Genomic DNA, 20,735 nt, shown 5'->3' with positions numbered 1-20,735 from the left:
GTTCCATTTGCTAGCTGTGTTTAATAGTGTAAATAAAAGATTAGAATAAACGGAAGCTAGATGGAAAAGCTGTAACGGTCATGCGATCAATAACAGTCTTGGTATGATCATAACCCATGGCGCAGTTAATAGCAGCCATTTCTTCAAAATGCTCTCGTGTGCGTTTTTCCTCAATCAGCTTTGTTACGTATTTATACATACGGCCGTAATGTTTGTGCGCATAGGCGTGCCAAATGGAAAGCTGAATTACTTTCGAATCCATGGCATCCACAAACTTGATAACCTCCGTGTAAACATCGTTGAGCCCAGATAAATTATCGGCATTGTCAACAGTGTTTTCCAGCACACACATCTTGACCATGGCAATGCCCTTTTTGCTCAACGCTTCAATGAGATTATTCTTCTGCTTATCCATGTTACTGTAAAGTTATGAACAATGTCAAAATAAATCTATAGATAATTCGAATATGTGTACTTACGTCTTGATCTTGGCTGCATCTGAGCGCGTATCGTTCTTGAGCCCATAGAAACTCAGCAGCGCATCCTTATCAACCTCACAGATGATATTATCTGCGAGTTTCATAACGCGGCTCAAGGCATTGCGCTGCTTCTGCAGCTCCTCCTTCTGCTTGTCAGCATCGCTCTCGCCGGATTTCTTTTGCTGTGCAGCAACAAAGGCGAATGGAAGCTGTGCCTTTAGCTCTGTGGACTCAATATTCTGTATGAGCTGCAAATGAGCTGGGAAATGCTTGGGATGTGCGGCTATTACATCGTTATAGATCTTCTCAGCCTGCTCCAGTTCTATAAAACAAATGATTATTAGCTAAATCAGAGCTAAGTGTAAGTCATTGCTAACTCACCACACTTGGCAATGTTAGTGCATTGGAAGTCACGCAAGCTTTCGGCATAGTCATCCGCGCTGGCTTTGCCCTTTTGCGGCGAGCTTGGCGCTACGTTGGTGCCATTAGCGGGCGCATCTGCTTGGACTGTGTTGCCGTCGCCGCCAGCTGTGCTGCTGGCTGTGCTTGCGGGTTCTGGTGTGCCTGTGGCCTTGGGCTTGGCTCCATTAGCGCTAACGGCAGCAGCGGCTACAGGGCTAGCATTGCTGGAGCTGGCACCATTAGCTGCGCCATTTGAGGGCGGTTTCTTTTCGGCAGGATTAAGCACGTAAGTGAACTGATGCAGTGCCACACGTCGGCCAGCCTCGTCCTTGGGGAATACCAGATTACCGCTTAACCATGCGCAGTGCGCTGGAAGATTGGCCTTGTTCAGACGCTCCTGTGTTAAAGGCGCTATGTAGAGCAGCTTGGTGGCCCCACGCACCGTGGACGTGGTGAACTTGCGCCCACTCACAATGCACTGATTATAGCTGTCATGCATATCCAGCGAGATCAAATTGGCCAGCTTATAGGAAGCAACCATATTGGCCTCGGCAATCTTCTCAAGCAGCTCGCGCTTCTCGTGTCGCACCTGCAGTCGCACCGTATACTCGCCTTTTTCCAGCTTGGTAAAGAACGTATGCGAGTGCGCATCGCCGGTGGCCAAAAGTGCTTTGTTTACATCGAACAACATCCACATTTGGGATTCAAACTCTGCCTCATACAGAATATCATTGAATAGCGGAGCATAGAGCGCTACTTCTGCTGCTTTCGCGATATTCAGATTATACACCAGCACACTCTGATAGATCTGACGTCCATCTGGTATGACATCGCGTGTAGCGCTCAATGGCGATATCTTGGCCTCTGTGGGCTTGAGCACTACTGCGGCGTTCTTAAGCTGCAGCAATGGTTGAATCTCCTCGGAGACAAGCGCATCAATTTCCAGCTTGTGTATGCCACGTCCAGCGTGCATGACATCTGTCAGAAAGATTTGTATAAGCATAAACTGAATTTTTTCTGTTATTAGTTATATTTACAGGCATTGGGATTAACAGCTTCCACGCCATGGAACACCAGGCTATACTGTAAGTGGCTCTGGCCATGATTCGACCAGTACTTGGCAATGCACAGCTCCAATATATTATTGGCCTGCAATTTATAATTATATATGGTATAATTTAAAGATATGAGTAGTCAAATGCAAGTTTACCTTTACGCGAAATGTGGTTATAGCCTCGAACTCCGAGTTGACGCCAATTATCTTCATGGTTTCCAGTTTACGGCAAGATTGCTTGGGCAGCAGCTGATTGGTATGCAGGAAGAACTTGCCAATGTCATTGCCGCGGTTTGGATCGGTAAGGCGCATGCGCAGCACTATAAACAATGTACAAAATAATTAATTTGTAAATAATATGTATTGATTCTTATGGCTTACCAGCCCATGTAGCCTTATGCGGCACCAGTATAAAGTCCCTTTGTATGGTATTGGGTTGGAACTCTACGCTCTTGTCGGGCCGCATTGAAGCCGGCTCAAAGACTGGCGTCACTTGCACATTGTCCAGCACATGCGGCTGCACTACAGTCACGGGTATCTCAAAGAGCACTCCCTTTTGCACATTCGACGTATCATAGGCACGTACGCTAGAAATTCAATAAAATATTAAATAAAAATAAATTAATAAATGCAAGTGGCACTTACACCGCACTATGTACGCCTGGCTGCAGGCTTGTGGGATCTATGCGCACCACAATGGAGCGTGTGCCGTAGCAAAGATCCAAAAAGGCGCCGCATTGCACCCACGGTTGGGAGGGAACTAGATTTAAACGCACATTAAAGTTGCATTTATCCTTGGGTTCGGCTTCCTTGTCATTAAAGTAGACAGGCTCGATATGCACATTGTAGTCCACAAACTTTTGCTGCACGCCTTCGCGAAGATGAATACCCTTGGCTTGGTTGGCGCCCACGCGCACCGAGTACCTAAGGAAGACAAAGACAATTTACTACGAGCAATTGTTGAAATGCTTTTTCACTTTTGCACGCACCTCAGCATATTATCCGTGGCCTGGCGATGCTCCAGCAGATGGTCAAATGCCTTTTCAACATTCAGCAGTCCATGTCCTTGAGCAAAGGGATCCACATAGCCCAGCTTGGTGGCAGTAACGCTAATAGCGCGTTTAATACTATACGGTGAATACGCAATACCTTGTTGTTTGAGCCCGGAAATGAGTAGAGCCACTGCTCCTGCTACATGTGGTGCCGCCATACTGGTGCCATTCATTAGCTGCGACTTGCTCATGGTAAACTGTGGCACAGAAGTGATGGCGCCACCTGGCGCACATACTGTTACTCCCTGACCGCCGTCTATGCAGGGATCTCTGGAGGTCCAGGTATATACATTGCCGGGCAGCTTCTCACGCATGGCATACTCCGCCTCCATCATTTGTGGCGAGACATACGCGCCCACACCTATCAAGCTGGGCTGGCTGATGTCTGGCGGTGTGCCCACAGTGCTTAGCGCAGGTCCATGATTGCCGGCTGAGGCAATCCAGACTACACCGTATTTGTTGACAATTTCATTCATCAGCTCGCCAATACGACCGGAATTAGACCAATTGGCATGCTCGCCGTAGCTCATGTTAATGACATCAATTTGACGCCCCTCGCGGCAGAGCTCCATAACCTTCATCATGCCGCGCACCAGCGCAGTGCCCGTCTCCATAGACCCCAGACGTCCATCGCCAATTGTAATAGAGACAATCTTAGCATTGGGTGCAACGCCGTCAATATCTCTTGAGCTGTGATTGCCGCTGGCGATAGAAGCCACATGCGTGCCATGAGGAGCTGATTGAGAAACAAATAAAAGCAATTAAAGCCACTGTTATTTAAATTAATAAAATGGTACTTACAGCACATGCCCACAATTTCGAGCACATTGCCCTCATCATGCACATTGATGGAAATAGACAGAAAATCATCCACATTCTTTGTCTCATGCGTCTTTGAGTACTCGCCAATGCGCAGCGCTTTATCAAGATCACCCTGCTCTGCGGTGTCTATAAGTGCTAGCCACCCCTCGGCAGTGGGAAACAGGACGCAGTCGTAGGACGTCTTTATGTCATTGTATAGTTTCTCATAGCTGTTGAGCATTTCCAGCTCGTAATCCAGATTCTCCTTGATGATCTTCTTATCCCAGGGCAATTTAGATCCCTCACCAGGATTCTGCGCTTCAAATTCTACAATTTTACGACTGGCGTTTGCCGTTGCTGTCTTGTGTGGCTTGTCCCAGCCTTTGAACTTGGCCTGTGCCACAATATTATCGCGCACCTTGGAGGGCACCAAATCATTGAAGCTCTTCAAACCCACACGCACAACGCGCTCCTTGTCTGTGTTAAGCGCCAACAGCTCAGCGCTAAGCTTAAGCGTGCGTCCGGACAAACCCTTGAAGCTACCATTCTCATCAGGCTTCACCTTTGACATACTCACATCACCGCAGCCGGAGCAGTCAAAACGCTCAATAACTTTAAGCGTTTTGCCATCGCAAAGCGTCTAATCGCGGCAAAAAAAAAAAAAAAAAACAAATTATGCTAATTAATATAGATATGTATGGAAATTATTAATAGCATTCGAACGCACCTCAAGTCCCGTAGCGCGTGGATCTACGCCGGAATCAAAAATAGCTATAGTCACATCCCGGCCATCGTAGTTGGGATACTTTTGCAAGAAATTCAGCACACCAGTCTCCGCTTTTGGTACCTAATGTTCACAGACTTTTGTTAATAACTGTTTTATCCAATATATTATATGCATTTCATACCAGGGCTCCCGTGGGAAACGATGACTCGACAATGCCGCTCAAATCGCTTGCCATAATTTCAACAGTCTTATTGCCAAAGTTGTTATTCTGTCTTTCCGTTGACTTTTGTTGTTCTTGCTTCTCTTGTCTATTGCTGCGCACACCCAAGATTATATCCTTGTTCTGAATTTCTTTATAAGTGGCGTATGTCCTGGCGTCTGACTTTATTGCACCTTTTTAATAGAATGATTTGCGGTAATCTTTTGTTCTTTACCTTTGCCTACGTATGTGTATTTATGTGGGTAGAGTAGTGCTGCCACTTGACAGATGAGCACAGTGGCAACGTTAACAAGCGGATACACACTCGATACATTTTATCAATAGTGTGTGACTCTCGCTCGCACAAATTTAAATAATTTAATTGAACTCCAATACTGAGAACCAAAACAAAATTAACAAATCTTAATTTTTCTTTTCATAAAAGACTTTCCTCAAAATGTTATATAAACAGTAATATTAGCAAATAAATTAATTAAAAATACAGCTAGAAACATCGATTACCAATAGGTTTTTCACACACACATCTCTAAAAACAGCTGGTCGTGTTTTGACACTTCTTTGGTGTGTGATAAAATAAATAATAAATTTGCACAGATCTTTTGTGTTGCACGCTAAAAATGTGGTTCGAGATCATACCTGCTGCAGCGATTATCACTGTCGCACTCTCCGTGCCCATATACGCCATGTATGGCCTCCAGAAGCTAACGATTGGCAATGTAAGTGTTTGCCGTAACAATCCTAAATTCTTATATAATACACGCTGATTGTGCCGTAGCGAACATAATTTATTTAACATGATTGCCAAACGATTTTTCACTTGCTTGGCATTAATTATTCACTGATTAATTTGCACGAATTCATATATTTACACTTTCTAATATTTTTGTTATTACAGGCCTATCGCCGCAACATGGACGAGCGCTTCGATCGTGTTATGTACCAACGCGACTTCCGACTGACCAACAATCCGTACATCATGAATGTAAGTGTTCTTAACAATTTTGTCTAATTTTGTTTGCTTATCACTGGCATTATTCCATTTGGTTTTGGGTTTTCCTATTTGCTTAATAACAAATTTTCATTTAACCCTTATGTTGTCATTTTCTAGTTTCATTCCCACTATTTACTAAAGTTAACAGTGCTTCTTCTTCAGTTATTCACATTCACATGCTCAACTTTCCGAAACGTTACAAACATTTTTTAAAACATAAGAAATTGTTTAATTACTTTTTACAGGGTCTCCACTCTATTCCAGATGAAGCTAAAAATTAAATATAAATTTAGTTTGAAATTCTTTTAAATAAGTGCAAAAGTGAATAAAATTATAAACCGAAATTGAAAATTTCAAAAATTGAAATCATTTTTTAAGCCATATAATTACGATGCATGCATATTTTTACAGGGTTTAGAAACTATTGAAGATGAAGAAGAAGGAAATGAAAATAACGCTGAGCGTGAAGAAAATTAGAAGAATAATAAATTTGTTGTTTAAATCAATGTTTAGTTTTGCGCCATAAATAATGTAGAATAAAAACCTGGATGCGCGCCACTAACAACAACCCTGTTCTTGTGTTTGTATATGAAAACCACCCCTATGGGGACGTTCTGTGCACGCTTCCTCCTACTCCCCCTCTCCAACACTTACACACGGGTTGTTAACTTTGTGGTATTCTGAAAAAGGCGTCGACAAGCGCGTACTGCAACATTTCAATTGCAACAAAAGAGTGTTTAAATTAATTTTAAAATGTTTAACATCTGTGCAATGTGCACAATTGCGGCGCAAGGCGCCTAAAAGTCAACAACGAATACGGCAAATCTATAGCAAAGCTTTTTTTCCACAAGTATACACACAAACACATTCGCATATCGAGAGAGAGGCAGGCAGCCATGGCAAGCAGTTGGGGTTGTGTATTGGGGTTAGCTGCTGCTGTCTTGGCGCTTTGCGTGTTATTGTTTACTAGTGCGGCGCAGGCGAATTCCCTTAATGCCAATACCATAGAAGAGCCGGAACGTCGCCATCATCAGAGGCACCACACCAATGAGCACGAACGTGAGCGTGAGGAGAAGGGCTACTGTGCGCCGTACAATGGCAAGGTGTGCAAGCAGTTCATCACTGGGCCGGTCTGGTATAGCCTAGAGGATCCCACAGGCGGCTGGCGCAACGAGCAAGTGACCACAGCGCTCTGGGATGAGTTAATAGTCGATCTGACAGGCTTATGTCGCGAGGCAGCAGAGGTGGGTGCACTAACTCTTACTCTAACTAGAAACATAATTGACTTTTCGCTTACCGGTTGCAGAAAATGCTTTGTGCTTATGCCTTTCCACGCTGCCATGTGGAGCAGAATCGTGCAGTGAAGGCGCCGCTTTGCTTTGAGGACTGCCAGGCAACGCATTTGCAGTTTTGCTACAACGATTGGGTGCTCATCGAGGAGAAGAAGGAGCGTAATATGTTTCTCAAAAGTCGCGCGCACTTCCGTCTGCCCAACTGCACCGCCTTGCCGCACTACGATGCTGGCATGCAACGCGCCAGCTGCTCCTACATAGGGCTGACTGAGATTAAGGATGCTGAAGTTAGCTGTAGGTTGCGGAAGATTTAGTGTTTGCACTTAACTAACGCAGACTTTCTTTTAGACGACTGTCGCAATGGCAATGGACGTTATTATTTGGGCAGCATGAATATGACCAAGACGGGCATTCCTTGCCAGCGTTGGGATACACAATTTCCACACAAGCACATACAACCACCGCTGGTGTTTCCGCAGCTGCTCGAGGGTGAAAACTATTGCCGTAATGCCGGCGGCGAGGAGCCGGAGCCTTGGTGTTATACACTGGATGATTCTGTGCGCTGGCAGCACTGCGATATTCCCATTTGCCGTAAGTAATCAAATATAACACTCAGCACTGTTTATAATTCTATGGGATTGCAGCTGACTATGTGGATCCCGCTGGCAAGGATTTGAGCACGCCCATCAAAATGGAAGAGTTCTTTACACCCAGCATGATCTTTCTGCTTGCTGGCATTGGCTTCATAGGCATTGTGGCGCTGCATCTAATTATTCTGCTGGCCTATAAGCTCTCCAAGCACAAGCAGTACACACAGCCCTCACAAACGATTACCATGAACGAGTGCAGCGCGTCTGTGCGTGGAGATTGCAATGCCTCCATGCGTGGGGACTGTAATCTTTCTGCCAGCCATGAGACACTGGGCTCCACTGGATTTCACAATAGCAATGCCAAGTGTGGCACCATTCGCAGCACAGCCACCATACACAGCAATTGCATTATGTTAACATCCACTACGGCAGCTGTGCAGGAGTCCAAAACCAAGCTGAATGCACGTCTGGAGAAGCTGGAGTATCCTCGTGGTGAGATTGTCTATGTGCGTTCGTTGGGCCAAGGAGCTTTCGGGCGCGTGTTTCAAGCCAAGGCGCCAGGATTGGTCTCCGGTCATGATGAGCTGTTGGTGGCAGTTAAAATGCTCAAAGACGATGCCAGCGATCAAATGCAAACGGATTTTGAGCGTGAGGCCTGCCTGCTGGCCGAGTTTGATCATCCGAATATTGTAAAGCTGCTGGGCGTTTGCGCCTTGGGTCGTCCCATGTGCTTGCTCTTCGAGTACATGTCACCGGGCGATCTGAGCGAGTTTCTGCGCGCCTGCTCGCCATATGCTACGCATCAGGCGCCTACAGCACAACGCCAGCAGTTGGATGATCTGCAGCTGCTGCGCATGGCCTCGCATGTGGCCTCTGGCATGTTGTACCTGGCCGAGCGCAAGTTTGTGCATCGCGATCTGGCCACACGCAATTGTCTCATCAACGAGCAGATGGTGGTGAAGATAGCGGACTTTGGGCTGTCGCACAAGATCTATCTGCAGGACTACTACAAGGGCGATGAGAATGATGTTATACCCATACGCTGGATGCCCATTGAGAGCATATTGTACAACAAATTCTCGTTGGAGTCGGACGTCTGGGCCTTTGGCATCTGCCTCTGGGAGATCTTCTCCTATGCGCTGCAGCCATACTTTGGCCTCACACACGCCGAGGTCATCAAGTACATCAAGGAGGGCAACGTGCTGGGCTGTCCCGACAATACGCCGCTGTCCGTTTACGCCTTGATGCGTCGCTGCTGGAATCGCAAGCCCAGCGAGCGTCCCGGCTTTGCGGAGATTAATCATTGCATCCAACACAGCATTGCTGAGTGCGAATGCAAGGCCATGCTCTAGATGCAGTCACAGCAATGAAATGATACCGTCTACGAATCCGTGTCCAAAATTTTAAATGCACGTTTGTAGAGTCGAATTGAAACAGGAATTTTATGGCATGCGCCAGTTGGAATAGCTGAAAGCATAATTGACCAAAAAATGCTTGTAAATGTTGCTTCTTTTTCTTCCTTACTTTCTCACTCTCAACTCTTTTTTGCCAGCTACTTCCAATGGCGCCTGGCCACACACGCTCGAATTATACTTAAAACACACATAGTCAACAATAATTACAATTAATTTTATGCTAATTATATTTAGCTCACAACGAATGCCGCAATGTCTGCCATTTTTATAATTCATAAATACTCCACAAGCATATCTAGTCCGTAGTTTACACATACTCTATACATATAACACGCATTTATAACCAACTATATAGATATTGGGGTTTTTATTAGATATAAGCTACTGCATTTATCACTAGAGTTACGCACAAATATTCAGACATAAAAAATACACACCGAAGACCATCAAAACAATAAATATTATTACAAAATAAACAAACTATTTAGAGTACTGTCTACATTTACACAATTCAATTTGTAAACTATGTTTAATATACATATTAACTTTACATAACCGAAACTAAAGTGAATTTTGATTTCTAATAGTCATAGTCATAGTATGGTCGCGGATAAGGCACTGGAACAGGTAACGGTATAGGTAATACACCCACGCCAAAGCCTCCGTATCCTCTGTAGGGTCTGTAGCCGCCATAAAATCCTCTGCCGCCGTAACCTCTGCGTAGTGGCGCATAAAAACCGCCGCCACCGCCTCTTCGACCGCCAAAGCCACCTCTGCCGCGTCCGCCGCCTCTTCCCCCGCCATGCCCTCCTCCATGTCCTCCGCCATGCCCTCCACCATGTCCTCCACCTCGTGCCCAGCAGTCATTCACTGTAAGCAAAAGTAATCCAAGCAGCAACAACAACACGCAAAACTTTGACATAATTTCAGATATAATACTGCTCTACTCCAAGCAGTTAACAAATTGATACTAAAAATGAAGCATTACAAGCAAGTTGTATATGGTCTGGTTCTAAATACTAAATATATAATATATTAATTAGAACGCGGGTATTAATTGCTGTAGCTGTGATTAAAAAATACCCCCAACTTGTCAGAAATTCGTGCACAAATATAATTTTTCGCATATTTATATTTGCTTATGTGCAGGCCAATCGAATATATATATTTTTATATATAAAGCCATATATATGAACTAAAAACAAAGCTCTTCTTCGCATTATCACAGCAACCTAAACATATAACTAAGCCTAAAAGTAAACAATAACTGCTTACCATGTGTGTATGTGTGTGATGCATGTATATGTGTGTGTAAGTGTGTGCTTTATATAAATATATAGACTATATAGTTAGTGAACTGTTATTCAGTGCTGTTCTGGGCAGTTGGTATTCATGCTGAGCACCAGTCTCTCCGGATCAAGCGACAAACGCTTGAGCACATCATAAATTTTCTCGCGTATTTCCACAACAAAATCCGTTTCACGTCCTAGCACCCAAATCTGATCGGCGTAACCCAAAGAGCCAATGCTGCCGCAAGACCACAATATGGCAAAGTTATCATAGTCTGTATATAGCACTTGATACTTGCCGGATCCGGGCAACAGACGTGCAATCACTTCCGGAAAGCGCGTATTAAACTAAAAGTATGCAGAGCTATAGTGAAATATAAGCAATTATAAACTATATGCATACCTTAAAGTCCATTATGGAGGATTTGCTGTTCTCTGGCGTTGCATAGCCTAAATTCACATTTGGATTGCCAGTGCTGCAAGTTTAAAGTTTAAATGAACAATATATACATATTTAATTATAAAGCTGTTTGCTTACATGCGATTCACAGTCTTTATAGCCACCTCTAGCTTAAAGTTATTAAACTTGGATAAATCCGCTTTATTATACGGCTGAAAAGCAAAAGTCGTACAGCCGGAGGCAATTTCGGGCAAATAGAAAGAACGCTCCACTTCATACCAATGTCCAAGCACCTGAAATTCAAAATCATTTCATTTCATTAATAAATAAAATGCACATACAATATTAGATGGTCGCATCTCTTGCGTTTCTCTTTGTCACGCGATGAGTAAGCACTAAACTGGGTTACTACTAAACAAAAGCCAAAGCAAACAATACAAAATACAATAAAGTCCAAAAGCAAATAAACTACTGTCTCCATGACATGCGTAAAATATAAAGTTTTAAGCACATTTTGTGTATTTTTTGCTTTTAAAACTGAAACTGGTTTATGTCTGCCATAGTTGATGTCCATTGCAGTTTGCTCTGGTAGCGCTCCAAAGTCATAAAAGCGCCGCCCCCTGATAATAATTCTACTTGGGTGCGTTCTCGGGTCTTTGGCCTCTAAACGAGCAGCTCAATTGAAATCACTTGTTTCATTATGTTTATCAAGCTGCACTCAACATAGAGCTCTGCAAAGCATAACAATGATGGACAAGAATACATTTAGTCAGAATTTTGTTTTCATAAAGAATATATATTCCATATAAGGGTCCCAAAGTAACTAATGAATATGTATAACTTTGAAGATCATTATTCAATGCATATGTTTAAAAAATTGTATTTACTATAAATATAAAAATTAGTGACGGTGTAGTTTATGTCAAAGTTATGAATAATAATGAAACTTTGACTGTGGCTTTTAAGAGTAGAACAAATAGTTTATATGTATGAACATTTTTTTCTAACAGATCTATTCAATTATGTTGCTTTCAGGTTTATTATGTTGTTAGTTTCATTTTCAATTGATGCAAATTGGATGCAATGCTTCCAATTAAAGCCAAGGCGCTCAGCTTATACATAAATAATAAAGCGCGTTGATTAGTGTAATTGTAGAAGTAAATTGATAGCAACAATTTGCTAGCTAGCAAACCAGTGTGTTTACACTCGCTATATGTACATATGTGTATGGTTGTTGATCTTTAATGTCCTTGGCATGCCAATGTGGTTAAACTTTACAAGTTGTTGCTGCTAGTGCTGTTGTTGTTGTTGTTGAAAAGAAGTAACTTGACTTGTCATTGGAAGACAAGACGACAGCGATTAGCAGCATTTATTTATTTATTTATGTTTGCTATGGTTTACTTTGCTCTAAACAGGTTTGCACATTTTACAATGCACAAGAAATTAGTTCAAGTTCGGCCTTACTACTGCTATTAAAAGCTAATAAACGCCTTGTGCTAATTAAACATAAATGTGCCAACTTTGTTGTGTTCAATAAATGTAAACAATTCATAAATATAAATGCATGAAAGCTTTGAATTTCATAGCTAGCCTTGGCGAGCTTACTCATCTCCATTGTTTGAGTCGACAGACTTACCCGGCTCATGTTAAACTTTGGCATCGATGGATACTTGGGGCAACGTCCAAATCCATAAGCCTCTGCCTCCAGCACAAATGTGCACAAAGCCACGCAAATTGGCAGTAAAACGTAAATGTTTTGTTTACTCATTGTCAGCAAATGTTGCACTCACTTTAATTGGGTGTTATTTTTGTAATGTTTATAGAATTTGAGCTTAGTTTCACTTGTTTATGCACAATGTAGCTTCCGTTTTGCCATTTCCTCAAAAGCAAAATTTTGTGTTTTTATTTGTTTTTCGGCTTTGCTAGCTATTAATATTCCGCATAAGAAATGTGCGCTAATAAAAACGTGCTGTTCGGTTAGGTTTTTGTTGATTTGTGGGCGGTTTTTGGCTGTTAGGGGGGGCTGGCAGCAGCAAGTGCAACAAGAGTGAAAATGAAACCGAACACTTGTCGGTCTTCAAAACTCGTTAACTAGGTTGGCTCGTGCCTGACTTTAGGCGTTACGTAAATGAAAACCCAAGCTTCAAATCAAACCCGATATTCCAACTACCACAAGTAGTTGCATGCATGTGCATGTGCAGCTGGCTACCTGTTTCGAGGAAGTGGGGAGCTGCTGTATTTTCTTTTATGACACACTTTGGGCCATTTTGTAATCGCACTTAGCTACTCGCCCCGCCCCACACACCCCACCCGGCGTCAGTCAAACAAGCCTTCAAATCTTTGCAAAAAAAGTCAAGTGCTAATTTTGCAGAGATGCGAAACGCAGATAAAAACAAACACAAAAGATAGTAAGCAAAATCACACACACACACAAACTGAACAATTTAGTAGTGATAATGGTGAGCTGTCAAATTGTTAAAGCAATTTGCATAATGTTAAACATTTTATAATTTGTCTTGACGTATTCTGCACATTTATTTACATATTTTACTATTTCTCGTTTTTAATGCACGTTAGAAAGTCGTTTTCAAAAATTCCGCTAACACGTCCGTTGCCGTTCGAATGTAAGTCGTGTTTAAATGTTATTGCTCTTCAAGTTTATCATGCTTATGTTTATCGTTATCGAGCAGCGCAACTCACTTCTCTAGCAAATAAACAAACAGAGAACAATTTTTAAACAAATTTGTTTTTGCCATTAACAAATGTCGGCTGCTTGGCTTTAAAGTGAAAATAAGAACTATTTTGTGTAGGCCATGGCTGCTTGCGTGCTATGTTTTGGCTGCTGCAAGAGCGGCGACTCCTATAAGATTTTTTCGGAGCTGGGCCAAAGTTTGCACATTTGCCAAACAATCAACAAACATTTTTGGTTGGAGGTAAGTCTGCCGAAGTCTAACAACAGTCAAGTATATTTGTATATATACATATTGCAGTTGAACAGTGGTGGAGATGAGCGCGAGGAGATTTGCCAAAAGTGCTGGAAATGTGTGAGCAGCTTCAATGAATTTTATCAGCGCGTCTACAATGTGCACCAGGAGCGCCGCGGCGAGGTGAAGAGTATCCCGATCGAATTTTGTGGCGAAACGGCGGCAGCTTGTCCTTTAACGCTGGCAACTGAAATGGATGCACTGGCTGAAGGCTTTTTTACTAATACGGCAGATGTAAAGGTGGAGGTAAATGAGCTGGACGCGCTGCCAAAGCTTGAAGTGCTAGAGGAGCCGGCTTTAGAGACCAAAGCTGCTACCAAGAGGCATAGCAATGATAATATCACAGCTGCCAAGCGTCGCATTAAACGTGAAAAGTTGTCCTTAGCCAGCGATTCGGATGGTGATACGCCGCTGGCTGAGTTTTTGGATTTTAAGCCTAAGGCAGGAGCAGCAGCTGTAGAGGGTTGCAATCTGCGTCGCAGTACGCGACGTGGACGTAAGCCGAAGACACCACCAGCCACAACGCCAGCTGCAGACTTGAAGCAGGAATGCGATACAGACGATGACCATGATTTAGATTTTGTAGCGCCTGAAGCGGTGTTGGGCACAGAGGACAGCGATAGCTCCAGCGAGAACAGCAGCAACTCAGATTCCAATGAAAGTCTACCCGACGTTGAGCCCGAAGAGCGTTATGCGGAAATACCTAAACGTGTGGTGGTTAAACCAAAGAAGTATCGCAAGCGTACGAAGCCTTTGGTGCCGCCAGTGCGCATGTCTCGCGAAGAGATCGAACGACGCAAGGCGCAACAAGACGAATACGATGAGATTATATTTGCGTTCTTCAAGAAGCTGCCCTGCCACATCTGCAATCAGCTAGTGCCCAACTTTGGCGACATGCGGCGTCATCTGCGCATGTCCCACAATATTGAAAGTGGTTTCATTAGCTGCTGTGGACGAAAGTTCCATTTACGCAAGGGCCTGGCAGAGCATGTGCTGGTGCACAATAATCCGGAACATTTTATGTGTGCGCAATGTGGACGAGTGTGTCAGGACTCCAAGACATTGGAGACGCATGAGCTGACGCACACTAATCCACAAGGCGACAAGGAAAAGCCATCCTATCAATGCGAAAAGTGCACTAAGGTCTTTACGACCAAGGCGGCAGTGAAGTATCATCAGCTATCCAAGCATGTGCCTAAGACGGAATTTAAATATCCGTGCACCGAGTGCCCGAAAAGGTAAATTAATAATCCTTTTATTGCTATTTTACAAAAACTAATTTGTTTGATTAGGCTGCCCACGCCGCGCAAGCTTAAGGAGCACATGCGCTACATGCACGATCCAGAGACTGCCATTATTTGCGACAAGTGCGGCAAGAAGCTGCGCTCGCAGACGTACCTCAAGAAGCATCACGAGATGGAGCACTCGGACAAGCCGAGGCCGAAGCCTGATCCCGTGCAATGCGAAATATGTGGCACCTGGCTGCGTCAACTCTCTGGTCTCAAGCAGCATATGAACACTGTACACGAGCCACCTGGCAGTGAGCATCGTTGTCCGATTTGCGACAAGACCTCAATCAATGCCCGAGCGCTTAAGCGTCATATTTATCACAATCATCAGTGCGAGCGCAAGTTCCAATGCACCATGTGCGAAAAAGCGTTCAAGCGACCACAGGACTTGAGGGTAAGCGCTTGACATATGAATTTGAAAAACTTTTGATTAATTGCAATGCTTTGCAGGAGCACACATCCACGCACACTGGCGAGGTGCTCTACACCTGTCCCAATTGCCCGCAGACTTTCTTTTCCAATGCCAATATGTACAAGCATCGCCAGCGTTTGCATCGCGCCGAGTGGGAGGCGGATCGAAAAAAGCCACTGCCGCCCAACATAATGAAACAGGCAGCAGGTGCTACTAGCAAAAGTCGTCAGCCCAGCACTGTTGCCAGGACTATAGCTGAGGAGCAATCGCTAGAGTCACCCTTGTCATAGAGTTTTAGAGTAACGATTTAATGTCTAATACATAATTTAATATGTAAGTGTACGATATATTGAATAAACTTAGAACTGTAATTAATTTGCGGAATGCTAATGCTCTCGCTGATGTAATTAATTTGCATCTTGTGGAATGCTTATAGCCTCGGTAATGCAGTGTTCCCGATGTAGAGATCCCCAATGTTGGGCCAATTCCTTGCTGATGGCTTTGCGATAAACCAAGCAGGTGATATGCGGTAGCTTTTCGAAACGCACGCGCAGTAGTCCCAACTTGGCCAAGGTATACCGCCAGTTTTTCATTATACTGGCATTCTTGCCCACATGCTGCGAATCCGGCGTTATAATGACTAGAATGCCCTCGGGACTCAATAGATCGTAGGCCTTTTGACAACACAACAAACGCTGCTCAGCACTGGGCATATACTCCAAGAGTAGACTGAATATGACGCACTCGTAGAAGCCTGCAGGTAGACGGCTGACAACACGATCCTTAATCTCTGGTTGGGTTAGAGTGGCATCCAGCTCCACGTATAAGAAATCTGCTTGCAGCACGTTAGACTCTGGTGCTGGGCACAGATCTATAGCTGTTACATCCAAGTGTGGTGTATTCCCAAATGGATTGAAGCAGCTGCCTACATCAAGCACACGCAAAGTGTCCCTTGGCTCTATCATATAGTTGCAGTCAACTGCTTTAAGCTCTTCGTACGACTCCAGTAAACGCTGTTCCCGATGTCGCTTCTGTAGATAAATACCCTCGGTGTAGAAATACTTGGTTATATAGTCCACGGTCCATTTGATGCGACTGCGTGCCTGTAGCTCTTTATTATTGGTATTCGTCTCCCAAATTTCGGCCAGCTGTTGCATGGCAGCAGCGTATTCCTTTAGCTGTGCAGCATTTTGGGCGCTAGTGTGTTCTTGCCAAGCACGCTCGGCGCCATATAGCTTTGTAAGCTGACGCAGATTGTCATGGCAATTTTTTACAATATTGGCCAGACGTTGGTGCTCTTCTGTAGCCATTGTATTTTAACTTTTCTTTTATTTTTCGCACAATTCGTGTGTTGTTTGTTTCATATGTATCTACCTGTTAAATGCTAACAGCTGTTAGAGAGCTTTAACAGTTTACACGTAACGCGAAGTTGGCTGCGCTTGAAAGCTGCGCGCACTTTTGGGACTGCATTTAAATATACAAGCTTTAAAGCAATGCAAACTAACAGCCATATCTGCATGCGGTAGCTCACTTTTTAAACTAGTTAATAGTTAACTTGTTTAAATGCTGAGCACTTTATTTAACATACAGCAAGCTTAAGTCATTCAAGTTAATTGAATAGTAAACTTGTACTGTGTGCGTTGTTTAGAACAATTGCGCTTGACTAATTAAATTTTATGTGCAAGCGCTTCAGTGATTTACATATACATATACTAGTTCTAGTATAGCCTTTAGTGTGTACGCCTGCAATGTCAATTTTAACTAGTAGATCAATGATACTCGAACGTATCTCTAATCATGTTTACATGACAAAGCAGCGATTTTTGCTGCATGAGTAAGCTAAATCAATGAACTATGCTCTGGAAATAGAGCAAATTTTACGGCTAGACAAACTATTGTCGACTTATCTGCGACTAACAACCAAACTGATTTCTGCGCACATTGAAAACGAAACAGTTCTGAAAGTGTTTTATTCTAAAGGTCAAGTCTGAGTTGGCGGTGTCGGCATAAATGCATGATAAAGTGACTAATGTGTGTACATATGTGTGTATGTGTTTGTGAAATTATGTGCTCATATAAAAGAATGCCTATGGCAACATGTTTATAACAATGAACACTTTGTACCCTATCTCTAAATATTTTACACTCGAAGAAAACAAAGACAAAAAGAGAACATTACAAAAAATATCTTTACACTCCGAGTGCATATAGATTGCTCTATATGGTTGCAGTGCATTCATGCATTGATTATAGAAAACAGGTTAAAAAACTATAACAATATACGATTAGATATTGCTAATCTAGCTAAATACTAACCACAAACTACTTATTACATATCTATTCTGTCTGGCTTGACCCATAGATATCACTTACTAACATTGTCTAGCCCTTACTAACGTTATCGCATCGGTAATCAGTGAAATTATTTCTTAAACTACTCAACAGCGATTTCGGATAGGCGCAACAGCGGGCACCAGTGATAAGGATAAGCATATATTGTGATTGCTTGCCAGCCCGTCAACATTTAGTTGCTTAGGAGACGTCTCGAGAAGCACACGCTGGACTTGCACTTGGCAGTAAAAAATATTAAACGAATATTTTTGAAATGAAAATTGAATGGGCTCCAATTAAAGTGCCGCTAAAGCGGCGACTACAAACTTTAGTTACTGGACTGTTTACATTGTTTTTCTTTACGCTGCCATTGACATCTAGTCTATTAATACTTTTGCTATTGGTAAGACTATAAATTATAGTTTTATATATATAAACTAATAATAATTACTTTGCAGTTCTATGGCGGCTTAATAATACGCACTCTGGTGGTGATGTATACAGTTTGTATTTATGTACAACATAAAAGAAACTATTCATACATGAAAGGCAATGGGTAAGTTTTTTAAAAATCCATGTATACTAATACAAACTAATTAAATTTTAATTGCAGCTTTATGTTAAATCGCACAAATTGCGTATATCGCATGTATCGCAATTACTTTCCCGTTGATTTGGTCAAGACAGCCGATCTACCAGCGAATAAAAACTATATTCTGGCCAGTTTTCCCCATGGCATACTCGGGTAAGTGCACTTCAGGCTTAAACTATCTTATCTTATGTTTATTTTTGTACTCACCTGAACTTAACTTTCGTTGCACAGCACGGGAATTTGCATAAACATGGGCCTGGAAATCAGCAAATGGCTGGAGCTTTTTCCGGGGGTGCGTCCCAAGGTGGCCACGCTGGATCAACACTTTGTGATACCATTTCTAAGAGATCTGTTGCGTTGGTGGGGCTTGATCTCAGTTTCCAAGGAATCTTTGACGTATTATCTTACAAAATCCAATGATGCTAAGCATACTGACAATAGCGATGGCTTCACTTCCAATGCGGTGGCTATTTTAGTTGGTGGCGCTCAAGAGGCATTGGATTCACATCCCGGCCAATATGTGGTGACGCTAAAGAATCGCAAAGGATTTGTTAAACTAGCCATGCGCACGGGCTCAGCTATTGTGCCTTGCATTTCCTTTGGCGAAGTTGATATCTTTGATCAAGTGGCCAATCCGCCAGACTCGCTGCTGCGCCGTTGGCAAACTGCTATTAAGAATTCCACAGGCATTGCGCCGCTTTTACCTGTGGGGCGTGGTTTCTTTAATTACACATTTGGCTTTTTGCCCTACCGTCGACCGATTGTGCAAGTTGGTAAGTGGTTTTCGTTAACCTTAAACACTTTTCACAATTAAACTGTTGCTGTTTTCTTTTACGCAGTTGGCGCACCCATTGATGTGGTGCAGAATGCGCAGCCGTCCGCGGATTACGTGGATAAGGTGCATGGCCAGGTCATGGATGCACTGCAGCAATTGTTTGAGGAACACAAAGCGAAATATGTACAAAATGAAACCACTAAATTGATCATACGGTAAACAAAACAACATGCGGCGGTGCTACCAACTCGCGCTAATGTGTAAAGCTTTTGGTATTTTTAAATCACAAACTGTGATCGTACTAAAACTTTACTTTTGAAAATGTAAAAGGTTAAAATTCCTGTTAAGAAGTCGATGAATTTAGTTGAATTAATTTAAGTAATTAATAAGTTTGTTAGCACACCCAACAAAAAATAAAACTGTTTTGAGTTGCTTAATTTTAACGAAAGCGCATGTATCTTTTTTTTATTAATTATTATTATTATTAGTAATTTACCAATTAAATGTTATATACAAAAGGAAAAAGAGATGTAGAATTTTGTTAATTTAGAGTGCCATGATGCATTAGCAAATTTGTTTTTTTTTTTTTCTTTCATTTACTTTATGTACTATAATATAGCTTCGGGTTTTATTTTAACAACTAGTTTTTTTTAAGGTGTAAAGTTTTTAAGTTACCTATAAACATGAACATTTAAAAATACTGTAACTGTTAACAGTCGTAGTTTTCTTAAGTGAACATATTTACAAAAAGGAATTTGTTAAAAATACAATTTTTATGCTACACTAAATTCAATCGCAGAATTTATCTCGAGTAAGGTACAATTAATGTTTAATATTAAATTTTTTCTCTCTTGCAACAAATCACCATTAAATTTTTTAATAATATTATTTACTAAAGCAATCTTGTGGTTTTTGAAAATTGTAGAAACGTTTTTTTAATTTATTTTATTTTCACATATGTGCTTAGGAAATTCTTCAAATGTATTTCGAGCAAAAAATACAATTTTCAGAAAGGAACACTTGGCATAACTGGGGCTGGGAGTTGGTGTAAGTCTTAGTCCGACTGAGGACTACACTAACAGCTCACCTACAGCTTGTAGGTTCATACATATGAATACTTATATGTATTTATAGAAAATGCATTGAAAATTAGTTTATAGTTTAGAGTTCAATTTGTAGCTTATATGATTTATCCTTGTAGTAAAAATAATATATGTTTTAGAGCGTCTCCTTTGGTTCGGGTGGCAATTCGAATATCCGAGCCGCCCTAATATGTATACTGTGGGCTAGTTGATCTCTCTATATATATATATGTTCTATATAATTTGTATAATGCTGAGCCTAGTGGGTTTGCTAATCATGCGTGGGTGGGTGATGAATTGAACTTTTTTCTAATCAATTCGATTGCCTAAATCTTTTAGCTATATACTTCAGTTTGTTGGCATTAATACAATAAGCTAGCTGTTGTTGCTTGCTTGTTAAAAGGGCCTAAAAAACAATTGCAATTAATTGCTGAACTTTATATAATATTTAATTAGTTACTAGCTCTGTGGGTTTTAATATATTTAAACTACATTTGTTTAAGGTACTAGCCAGGCAGCCGATTTGTTTGTGAATTGCAAATATTTTTGCTGTTGCTT

At 42.1% G+C, this 20,735-nt stretch overlaps 7 protein-coding genes across 11 annotated transcripts; 4 read left to right on the top strand and 3 right to left on the bottom strand.

Moving 5' to 3' along the window:
* Position 1: 1 nt before the first annotated feature.
* Positions 2-4,949, bottom strand: LOC108596086 (tripeptidyl-peptidase 2). The gene is made up of 11 exons (XM_017981503.2): positions 4,697-4,949; positions 4,516-4,635; positions 3,789-4,428; positions 2,925-3,723; positions 2,581-2,859; positions 2,317-2,522; positions 2,092-2,255; positions 1,919-2,030; positions 861-1,859; positions 480-801; positions 2-419 (listed from the first exon to the last, which is right to left on the bottom strand). The coding sequence occupies exons 1-11, from the start codon at positions 4,748-4,750 to the stop codon at positions 41-43; spliced, it is 4,074 nt and encodes a 1,357-aa protein (XP_017836992.1). The 5' UTR covers positions 4,751-4,949; the 3' UTR covers positions 2-40.
* A 314-nt stretch (positions 4,950-5,263) lies between these two features.
* LOC108596090 lies at positions 5,264-6,218 on the top strand. 2 transcript variants are annotated; one of them, XM_017981508.2, is made up of 3 exons: positions 5,264-5,451; positions 5,631-5,717; positions 6,138-6,218. In XM_017981508.2, exons 1-3 carry the CDS (start codon positions 5,353-5,355, stop codon positions 6,201-6,203), a joined length of 252 nt encoding a protein of 83 aa, XP_017836997.1. In that variant the 5' UTR covers positions 5,264-5,352; the 3' UTR covers positions 6,204-6,218. The 2 variants fall into 2 exon arrangements, with proteins under 2 accessions (XP_017836997.1, XP_017836998.1); XM_017981509.2 differs by lacking the exon at positions 6,138-6,218 and adding an exon at positions 5,972-6,070 and having other exon boundaries at positions 5,268-5,451.
* A 14-nt stretch (positions 6,219-6,232) lies between these two features.
* Positions 6,233-9,356, top strand: LOC108596088 (tyrosine-protein kinase transmembrane receptor Ror2). The gene is made up of 4 exons (XM_017981505.2): positions 6,233-6,970; positions 7,033-7,312; positions 7,367-7,609; positions 7,663-9,356. Exons 1-4 carry the CDS (start codon positions 6,623-6,625, stop codon positions 8,958-8,960), a joined length of 2,169 nt encoding a protein of 722 aa, XP_017836994.1. The 5' UTR covers positions 6,233-6,622; the 3' UTR covers positions 8,961-9,356.
* Positions 9,357-10,148: 792 nt separating this feature from the next.
* Positions 10,149-13,341, bottom strand: LOC108596785 (apolipoprotein D). Of its 2 annotated transcripts, XM_017982889.2 has the most exons (5): positions 13,255-13,341; positions 12,349-12,667; positions 10,851-11,005; positions 10,716-10,788; positions 10,149-10,660 (listed from the first exon to the last, which is right to left on the bottom strand). In XM_017982889.2, the coding sequence occupies exons 2-5, from the start codon at positions 12,478-12,480 to the stop codon at positions 10,388-10,390; spliced, it is 633 nt and encodes a 210-aa protein (XP_017838378.1). In that variant the 5' UTR covers positions 12,481-12,667; positions 13,255-13,341; the 3' UTR covers positions 10,149-10,387. The 2 variants fall into 2 exon arrangements, with proteins under 2 accessions (XP_017838378.1, XP_017838379.1); XM_017982890.2 differs by lacking the exons at positions 12,349-12,667; positions 13,255-13,341 and adding an exon at positions 11,054-11,132.
* LOC108596782 (transcription factor grauzone) lies at positions 13,253-15,802 on the top strand. Its single transcript, XM_017982883.2, has 5 exons — positions 13,253-13,336; positions 13,403-13,645; positions 13,703-14,934; positions 14,989-15,379; positions 15,436-15,802. The coding sequence occupies exons 2-5, from the start codon at positions 13,526-13,528 to the stop codon at positions 15,685-15,687; spliced, it is 1,995 nt and encodes a 664-aa protein (XP_017838372.1). The 5' UTR covers positions 13,253-13,336; positions 13,403-13,525; the 3' UTR covers positions 15,688-15,802.
* LOC108596784 (S-adenosylmethionine sensor upstream of mTORC1) lies at positions 15,721-16,782 on the bottom strand. Its single transcript, XM_017982888.2, has one exon. The coding sequence runs from the start codon at positions 16,705-16,707 to the stop codon at positions 15,805-15,807; it is 903 nt and encodes a 300-aa protein (XP_017838377.1). The 5' UTR covers positions 16,708-16,782; the 3' UTR covers positions 15,721-15,804.
* Positions 16,783-17,112: 330 nt separating this feature from the next.
* Positions 17,113-19,518, top strand: LOC108596783 (diacylglycerol O-acyltransferase 2). 3 transcript variants are annotated; one of them, XM_017982886.2, is made up of 6 exons: positions 17,113-17,428; positions 17,843-18,131; positions 18,187-18,284; positions 18,342-18,473; positions 18,552-19,093; positions 19,160-19,518. In XM_017982886.2, exons 2-6 carry the CDS (start codon positions 18,003-18,005, stop codon positions 19,312-19,314), a joined length of 1,056 nt encoding a protein of 351 aa, XP_017838375.1. In that variant the 5' UTR covers positions 17,113-17,428; positions 17,843-18,002; the 3' UTR covers positions 19,315-19,518. The 3 variants fall into 3 exon arrangements, with proteins under 3 accessions (XP_017838375.1, XP_017838374.1, XP_017838373.1); XM_017982885.2 differs by having other exon boundaries at positions 17,113-17,444; XM_017982884.2 differs by having other exon boundaries at positions 17,113-17,657.
* Positions 19,519-20,735: the final 1,217 nt, after the last annotated feature.

This window comes from Drosophila busckii, chromosome 2R (genome assembly GCF_011750605.1).
Source record: "Drosophila busckii strain San Diego stock center, stock number 13000-0081.31 chromosome 2R, ASM1175060v1, whole genome shotgun sequence".
NCBI classification, from domain to species: Eukaryota; Metazoa; Arthropoda; class Insecta; order Diptera; family Drosophilidae; genus Drosophila; species Drosophila busckii.
This window is presented reverse-complemented; position numbering and strand designations above follow the sequence as displayed.